Below are 9,715 nucleotides of genomic sequence, written 5' to 3'. Positions count from 1 at the left end.
CTACGCATGCAGGACATATGCTAAACTAAAACCCTCGAAACCAGTCACCCAATGATCTTTTAATCATTTGATGAGTGGAGATGGGCTCCCAGGTGCCACGATCCACGCCGTCCATCCATTTTCGGTTCTTATTTTAGATAAGGAGTTCAAAAATGAGGCAGACCCAGTGGACCACACGACATGAAAACACTGGTGATTGAACGGTCGCCATTGAAAACTTCTTATGGCCCACTGTATTATTTATTTGCCGACCAACCTGTTGATCACGGCACAAAGACTGGACGAAGGAAAAAAACAAATATCATCCTCCTCCAAAACTTTTATAACCCATAGGAAAATTTTAACGGTGGTCATTCAATCACCATTGTTTCTTGTAGTGTGGTCCACCTGAGATTTTAATCTGCCTCATTTGTTGTGTCATGACTCAAAATGATCTGAAAAAAATGGATACATGGCGTGGATAAAACAGATACACCATGGTAGGGCCCACAGAGCAAACCGCGTCTAGTGGTCGGTACTCACTTATACCGACCGGCCCAGATCCCGCGCACGTGCGCCACGTGCATCTGTTCAACCACACCTCGGCCGTAGCATCATACGACCAACGGATGTGCGACTCGTCAGACGGAGCGGCATTCAGGGCCCTGCTCTCCGCTAAACTGCGCCGTTGGCGTCGCTATCCATCGAATATGGAAAAAAGCGAGGGATCGTGACCGCGTCAAAGCCTCCTCCTCTCTCCAATCAGAAAATTCCAAAAATAAAAACAAAATAAAATAAATAAATAAGAGAGAATCTTATAATTTCCACGTCAGAACAGAGATCCCTGTACTGCCACGCACATTAAACGTGTCGTGGGACGGCACGCTTTTCCACTGTTTGATACCGACTGTGGACAATATCTTATAAATTACAATCGACGCCACTTGTCCTTTCCTTTGGCCATTACCCGTATGTCGCGATTCTTAAATTCAGTACGTCTCTCTCCCTCTGGGGTCCACATGAGATCAAAGAAAACGATCGGTCATGTTCATCTTTGGCTTCTACTCTAAATAACATCTAGCCTACTAATCACAATTGATGCACGACTACTAAAAACTTATTTTATGAGATAAACGTGAGCCATTGAAAATTCCTATTCACCTTGAGCACGTACAGGAAGTCAAGATGAAGAGTAGAAACCAGATAATGGACGGTTCCGATCTTGGTAGAATATAATCATTTGGGTCCAAATTGGGAGACGCATACTGGTAAGTCCGACTCGCGACATGACAGAAACGACCTCGTGATCTATGACTACTAGAGAGAGTCTACAACCTTCCTTTCTCCACCTCTTACAACTCATATACCGTAAAAGCTTATTATTATTGCCCTTGCTTCCGTTTGATATTACAGATGTTGCCATCGGATCGTTGCTTTCTCATGCTAGCCGTTGGATTCCCTTGAAGAATCAGCTAGCATCTTGAGGACCCTTTCTCTTGTTTCCATCTCACCCACACTCTCTCCTCTTCTACGCGAGTATTCTTCAAAGAAAGTTTTGTTCGCCTTCTCTAACTCCTTCCATACTATTACAAAAAAAATAAAAAAAAATAGAATCGAAGGGTTAGAAAGGTTTAAATCTATATGGTGTTTTAGATCATAGAGAGAGAATGAGGATGATGGTATGTACCTGTGGAAGTAATAACAGGTTTGATATTTGCATGCTTAGAAAGGGCTTCCATGCACTCTTCTCGTGTCATGTTGAAGACAAGACACTTCTCAATCAAGTGTTGCACCTAAAACCCAGTTCAAGAAATGAAGTAATACACATGAAGATGATCAAAACAACCATAGAGCAAGAGATGCACATGAACAAGCAATAGAAATAAACCCACATGAAGAAGATCAACAAAAAGAAAACCATAAAAAAGAAAAAAAGATGAAGGGTCTTAAAACAAGCACAGAGACAAACCCAATTCAAGAAATGAAGTGATTCACATGAAGAAGGTCCAAAACTAAGGAAAGAAAGCAAACCCACCTCATGGGGTGAGATTATTCATATGAACAAGGAAAACGAAAGAGAAAAAGGAAAAAAGAAAAGAATAAGAAGGGAATATAAAAGAAAAAAGAGAAGGGTGTTTGATACCGTGTGGATGTATGAAGCTGATGAGTCACCCATGAGAGAGAAAGAGGCGATGGGGTGTTAAGGAGGAGGGAATGAAGGACTATAAGAAAAGAGAAGGAATAAAACACAAAAGAGTGGAGGGCGTGTGGGGCCAGGTGTCCCACGTGGGAGAAGGAAGATAATTGGTGGAGAGGGGATGAGGAAGATTTATCAATCGCGACCTTCTGTCTCAAAGTCCCGGAAGCAGACTGCGTGATGTGCCGCACACCATCGACCTGCGTAGTGTGTTGCCGTCACCAAGTTTTGTGGGACCAACCATCATGTATACGAGATCATTATAGGGCATGAAACCAAAAATAAGGGAGATCCAAAGTTTAAGTGGACCACACCGTAGAAAGCAGTGGAGACAATGACTCCCCACTGTTGAAACCTTTCTAGGGCCCACCGTGACGTTTATTTTCCATCCAACCTGTTCATAAGGTCAGATACACATGGATGAAGGGAAAACACAAAATGATCCGGCAGAATGGATGGACGGTGTGGATAATACATACATACATCATGGTGGTACTTACAGACCTTGGTGAGGTTAGCCCGCCACACAGGTCGGTAGTGTGCGGCACACCACGCAATCCGCTTCTCGCCCTCTCTAGCACAACCTTCACGTGAAGTGTGGGCCCTTGCTTGCATAGAAACGGACGCGCGGCATTGCATGGGCCCCACTCCTTGGCACCTGTGCGCTCCGTTGGGCAGCGTACCTTCTTAAGCCGGGTGCGGTTTAGGTGGATCCCCGTATCCACCGAAGTTGGTGGATCTCTAATAGTGAGGCCTACTGTAATCTATGTTTCTTACATCCACACCGTCCATCCATTTTGATATCTCATTTTAAAGTATGATCTGAAAAATGAAGCAGATCCAAATCTTAAGTGAACCATATCACACGAAACAGTTATAATTGAATCTACACCATTAAAAACTTACTGGGGCTACCGGAATATTTATTTTTCCTTGATAAGATCGCAAGAACTTGAATAAAGAGACCACATAAATATCATATCAGCTTGGTCCAAAAATTATGTAGCCACCAGAAGTTTTTAAATACAGATTTGAATCTACTTTGTTTTTGGGATCATGCCGTAAGATGAGTTTTCAAACGGATGGACGGCGTGGATATAAAGCACATAGATCGAGGTGGCCACAGTCAGGGATCCTGCCCACCCCCGATCCACCGAATCCGCGCCATCGTAAGCCAACGACCTGCCGAGCTACCGTACACTCCTTTGCACAATCGGACGTGCCATCGTAAGCTAACGGCCAACCGAGCTGCCGTACACGCGATTGCACAGTCGGACGTTTCAGACCTCTCTCTTCCCTCGGTACGAGCGACCTTCCCGAGATTCCTTCGGGAAATGCGACGGAGGGTACACTTTATGAGCATGACTGGGGGAGACGGATTTCCAGCAAAAGGCTTTCGCATGAAGCCTAGGTGGAGCCCACCGTGATGTTTGTGAGAAATCCACACCGTCCATCCGTTTTGTGAGCTTATTTCAATAATTGAATATAAAAGTAAGAAGGATTGATGACTCAAGTGGGCCGTATTAAAAGAAAATGTGAGTAAGGAAATTCCTATCGTTCAAGCCTCCTTACTAAAAGAAAATGTAAGTAGAGAAATTCCTATCGTTGAAACCTCCCTGGGATCGAGTGATGTTTGCATGCCATCTATATCGTTCATAACTTCGTTCCAATGGGGATGAACTGTAAAACAAATATTATCCTGATGGGAAACTCTGTGGTCCCATGAATATTTTAACGGTGTACGTTCAATCCTCACGTTTTTAGCTCACTTGAGTATTGGATCTGAATCATTTTTGGCAATAACTCTTAAACTGAGCTCACAAAACGTATGGACGGAGTGGATGTCTCGTAAACATCATGGTGGCCCCACCAGGTTCTCAGTGCAAGAACTTCCTGGGAAAGCATTTAGCTCCTGGACTGCGATCCGGGAACCAGCGACGTGGGTAGAACCTGACGTTGACATTGACCCGAAGCCCACCTAGATGAATTCATTGTATATCTACGCCGGTCATCTGTTTTTCAATCATATTTTAAGAGACAAATTTCACGTGTAACACCCCACGTGAAACGGTAGTCTTTGAAGGCCCACCATTAAAAACTTTATAACGCCTTTTGATAAGGTTACAAGGAAAAAATAAATTTCATCTTTATCCAAAACTTTTGTAGCCCACAAAGTTTTTAATGGCCATTAATAACCACTGTTTCGTTTAGTGTGGTCCACCTGAATTTTGCATCTGCTTCAGTTTCAGGACAATGGCGTGAAATTATAAGCTGCGAAGACAGATGAACTGGGTAGATATATAATGCCTATATCAAAGTAGGGCCCTATGATCAGGGTCTCACCCACATTCCTGGTTTCCATGGATGGGGCCCACTTGGATATCGCCAATGTCCAAGGATTGATCATTGAACCTATGACATTCAGATAAACAGTGGAGATAAAAGTAGATAGAAATTCACATTCAACTGAAAAGTATATGACGGGCATTTGGCTCATGGTGTTATATAAGATTAGGTGAGATGGAATTGCATTTGGTACTGTACAAATTTTATCCTGCATTTGGAGAGTGTGAAATGCTGAAATTAGGTTAGATGAATTTTCATTTGATCCAATTGGATTAGGATGACCTGCCTAAAATTTTGAAAATTTTTGTAGATGTGAGCAAGTTCTGTTGGTCGCACTATGATGTATGGACTGTATCCACACCGTTAGCCTATTTTTCGAGATCATTTAAGGGCATTGGCCCAAAAATCAAGTTTATCCAAAGCTCAAGCGGACCTCACCATGGAAAGCAGTGGGGATTGAATGCCTACCATTGAAAACTTCTTAGGGGCTGTAGAAGTTTTAGTTCAAGATGATCGATATTTGTATTTTCCCTTCATCCAGGTCTGTTTGATTTTATGAACAAGTTGGATGGCAAATAAACATCACGGTGGACCCTAGGAAGATTTCAATAGTGAGCGTCATTATCCCATTGTTTTCTCTATTGCAGTCCACTTAAGCTTTGGATTCGCCTCATTTTTGAGCCCATGCCATAAAATGAAGTTGCAAAATGAATGGATGGTATGGATATAACATATATATATATATATATATGTTATGCTCAATAATTCCAAATGATAGTTGATATATCTATTCTATGGGAAACAAACTAACACAAATAGGGCATGGAGTTGTGTTTGTGTTATGGTATGGTAATAGGGGACAATCCCTGTCACATGTAATAATTATGCCTTTTTAATCCCATACCACTTAATTCCATCTAATACCGTGTGCCAAACACCCCCTAAGTGTGATGGATCGAATAGTACAGATTGACCAGTAACTAGAGCTGGGCATCGGTCTGGATCGGATTGGATTAGGTCTAACTCGATCCGATCCGAAATTCCAATGGTTAGACCCGAACTCGATCCGATCCGAGACCGGATTCGGGTCACTTGATTCGGACCGATCCGATGCCTGGTTAACCTTACTCGAACCGAGTCCGACTCGGTCAGGAAAACCGAGCTAAATTGGATTGGGTACGATTCGAATAGTATGAATTTAATCAAATTGTTTCATATATGATGTGGTCTAAGTTAAGCTTTAATATACCTCCTTTTTGTGCTCAATGCCTAAAATAATATTTTAAAATGGATAAACGACTTAGATGAAATATATACATCAAGGTGGGCCCCAAATATCTCTGAAAGAACTTTCAGTCTACCATGTACATGCTTTTATTTAACTTTTAAAGTTACTTGCTCTTCATGAAACTGTGGTTACTTGCTTTTCACGCAAGCACGGCCTGTGTAGAGTGAATTCGAATTGTTTATCCACGTTAGCAAGTTCTGTGAGTCTGATCATGGGGTAGGTGTTATATCCAAATCATTTATCTATTTGGCAAGCTCGTCTTAAGGCTTGAGATGAAAAATTAGACAGATCTAACTATCAAGTGGGCCACACGAATGGTTTAACAGTGAAAATCATTCTTTGCTGCTATTTGTGGTGTGGTCCAGATGATCTTTGGATATTATTCAATTTTTGAATAATGCTCTATAATGATCTATAAAAATAATATGAACGGTGTAGATATAATAAATACATCACTGTGGAGCCTATATAACTTTGATCTCCTTTGAATTGTTTGTATAACTCGGAGCTCGAGGAGCGCCCGGAGCACGAGGATGCCAGATGTGCCAGTACAGCTGTAGTGCTGTACTGGAAACGGACTGACTACTCCCTTGCCACTAGTCGTCGGTGTTTTGTGGACCCCACCATGATGTATGTGTTTCATCCATGCCCTCCATCTATTTTTATAGATCATTTTATGTTATAAGAAAAAAAAGAGGTATATCGAAATCTCAAGTGGACCACATTATAGGAAACAGTGTTGAATGAATGTTGACCATTAAAAACGTTTTGGAGGCTATAAAAGTTTTTGATGAAGCTGATATTTATTATTTCCCTTCATCTAGGTCCTTATGACCTAATCAACAGATTAGATGTCAAATAAACAGTACAGTGGGCCTTAGGAGGATTATAATGGTGGATATTCGATCATTATTGTTTTCCTGTGGTGTGGTCCACCTGAGATTTATATCCCTATCACTTTTTTATATAAAGCTCTAAAATTATCTATAAAATGGATGAACGGAATGGATGAAACACATACATCATGGTGGGGTCCACAAAGCACCGACCATCAGCCACGGGCTGGTGTCAGGGGGAGTAGCCAATCCTTTTGCCGGTACCCTATTCGCACACGACACGTACCTACAACAGCTATATAATTGGTGTGTGGTACACTAGCTAAGTATTGAGTAAACTTTGTGGGGGCCACCGTGATAATGTATGTGGTTCATCCGCTCCGGATCGGGTCGAATCGGATCCAATCGGATTGGATTACGGGTCGGATTGGTCCGGGTAGGTATGAATCCGAACTCAACCTGAAACACTTTCGGATCTAGACTACCTTACCTGAACAGCACCGATCCAGGTCGTCGGATCGGATCAAATCGGGTCGGATCCAACGGATCGGGTCAGGTTTGCCCAACTCTACTGGTAACCCCTACACCAGCCAGGTACCGGGAGGAAAAGCTCTTTGGCCCCACCATGGTGTATGTGTCTTATCTATCATCCGTTTTGCTATCTCATTATAGAACATGAACCCAAAAATGAGGCACATCAAAACCTCAAATGGACCACATCATAGGAAATAGTGGGGATTGCATGCTGACTACTGAAAACTTCTTGGGGCTCACCGCTATTTGCATCCACCAGTTCATAAAGTCATGTAACCTTGGATATATAAAGGGAAAACACTAGTACCAAACTTGATCTCCATTTTTTGGCTCATGGCCTAAAATTTGGTTGGCAAAATGAATGAATTGAGTAAATAAAATGTATACATTATAAAGGGGCCATACAGCATTTTCCACAAGCTACCTTACTATTGTAGGAGTCATCAGCCATCAGTGTCTGATGGATCTAGCGCCTATACATAAGGTGTACATCACGCATGGGAAGCTAGGTGGGTGGGATGTGGATTGCCGGGTGACCTAATCACTACGGAATCACTGTTGTTGATCAGACGTGGCGTATTTGAATTGGGCATTTTCCATTGACTCAACAACTTTCATATAGGCTTTGTATAACATATCTCTGACAGTAGCACGTGGCCCAATTAAATTCCACAATAAAAAATCGGTTTGGTGGAACTTTGAAGAGATCCATCTCATCAATCTGGCATGCTGGCTTATATCCACTTCCCTAGCCAAAGACTGATGATTATCTACCCAAGGGGTAATGTTCCTAATTAATGGTGTTAATTTCATGAACTTTAATTTTACTGCCCAAGAAGGTGACCTGAGAAGTTACCGACTTGAAGTATGAGATTTTTACTTCAAAGGAGTGGGACCCAACTTGTCGTAGAGGAAGTTAAGGTAGGCCTAAGCTATCTAAGGCTCTCCAAGGTGCTTGTTGATGCTGATTGCATTCCTAGATGATGCTCTATGGGTCCCATCACAATGTATGTATTTTATCCACGCTGCCCATCTATTTTTCTAATTTATTTTTAAGCATGAGTCAAAAAATGAAGAAGATCTAAATCTTAAGTGGACCACATGATAAGAAAACAATGGTGATTGAATTCCCACCATTAAAAACTTATTGGAGGCCACAAAAGTTTTTCGATTGGTTGAATGGCAAATAAAAGTGACAATAGGCCTGAGAAGTTTTTAATAGTAGGCATTCAATTACCATTATTTTCCAGCATGGTTCATATGAGATTTGGATCTACCTCATTTTTAAGCTTATGCTCTGAAATAATGATCCAAAATGGACGAACTGTATAGATGAAACACATACATTATGGTGGGGCCAAAGACCACTACTATTCACTAGCAACGTGGCTACTAAGTATTATAATGACAGTGGACCCCAAAAACGTTTCATTGATGGGCAACCACATGGATAAAACACGTGCATCATGATCCATGGAGTAGCAATGTTAATACTAGAAGTATTAAAATCCTTTTTTCATGTCTAAGAGACATCTAGACAATCCATAGCAATGTTAATACTAGAAGTATTAAAATCCTTTTTTCATGTCTAAGAGACATCTAGACAATCCATCAATCCCATCAGCTCGAACTCAAAAATAGGCCGAACAAATACTCAAGTGGAGCAGGCGACAGGCAGTAGTGGAGGTTTAGCACCAACCATTAAAACTACTGCAGAAAGGTTGGAGGCGGATTGGCTGGAACACAAAACACCAGCGGTGTGGCTGTGTTTTGACATCACCAAGTTACATGGTCCCATCACGAGGTATGAGTTATATCCAAATCTTCGTTCACTTGATGAGCTCGTCATTAGGCTTGAGCCCAAAAATAAGAGAGATCCAAAAATCAAGTGGACCACACTGTAAAATGCAATGGAGGATTGAAAGCTCGCCATTAAAACCCTTCAGGAGGTCACAAAAATTTTGGATTAATTTGATATTTGTTTTTTATCTTCATCCACGTCTGTGCCACATTATTAACATATTGGATGGAATAAATGTTACAGTGGGCCCTGCAGATGTTTTAACGGTGAAAATCATTGTCCCCACTGCTATTTGTGGTGTGGTTCACTTGAGCCTTATAAATTACTCATTTTTGGGGTCAAGAACTAAAAGAATATCATCGCCAAATGAATTAACAGTATAGATATGGTAAATATATCATTGTAGGGCCATGTAACTTTGATCTCCTTTGAATCATTCGCTGCAACTCGGAACTGGAAGATCTAGAGAGGTTTCAACCGAGTGTATTTTCAACCCTGTTTCTTATCATGTGCTGGATTTTATACCTACCTCATTTTTATACTATATACCAACGTATGGTATATTTCTCATTGGCGCCATGTTTAGCCCAACATACCCTGCCCTTGCTTGGCTCATGGTAGACCGGTCACAGAAAGTCACGTCCCATCAAGACAGGAGTGCGGATCGTCCCTGTCCTGATGAATCCACAGCGAATTCCATGCCGCCTCCTCTTATTGGGTCCATGTCACTGCTC

The 9,715-nt window shown here is 41.7% G+C and overlaps 1 protein-coding gene across 1 annotated transcript; it reads right to left on the bottom strand.

Annotated features, from left to right (window-relative positions):
• Positions 1–774: 774 nt before the first annotated feature.
• Positions 775–2,288, bottom strand: LOC131253020 (uncharacterized). Its single transcript, XM_058253848.1, has 3 exons — positions 2,123–2,288; positions 1,667–1,772; positions 775–1,562 (listed from the first exon to the last, which is right to left on the bottom strand). The coding sequence occupies exons 1-3, from the start codon at positions 2,153–2,155 to the stop codon at positions 1,423–1,425; spliced, it is 279 nt and encodes a 92-aa protein (XP_058109831.1). The 5' UTR covers positions 2,156–2,288; the 3' UTR covers positions 775–1,422.
• Positions 2,289–9,715: the final 7,427 nt, after the last annotated feature.

The sequence above is a fragment of the Magnolia sinica genome, chromosome 8, assembly GCF_029962835.1.
Source record: "Magnolia sinica isolate HGM2019 chromosome 8, MsV1, whole genome shotgun sequence".
Lineage (NCBI taxonomy): Eukaryota > Viridiplantae > Streptophyta > Magnoliopsida > Magnoliales > Magnoliaceae > Magnolia > Magnolia sinica.
The sequence above is the reverse complement of the archived record's forward strand: the minus strand, read 5'-3'. Positions and strand labels throughout refer to the sequence as shown.

Bases quoted from the DNA above. Each gene is read 5' to 3' on its own strand.
- LOC131253020 (XM_058253848.1), bottom strand. From the start codon at position 2,155: ATGGGTGACTCATCAGCTTCATACATCCACACG. The intron at 1,773-2,122 runs GTATCAAACACC...ACTGGGTTTTAG, and splicing joins CAGCTTCATACATCCACACG to GTGCAACACTTGATTGAGAA. The intron at 1,563-1,666 runs GTACATACCATC...TTTTTGTAATAG, and splicing joins ACCTGTTATTACTTCCACAG to TATGGAAGGAGTTAGAGAAG.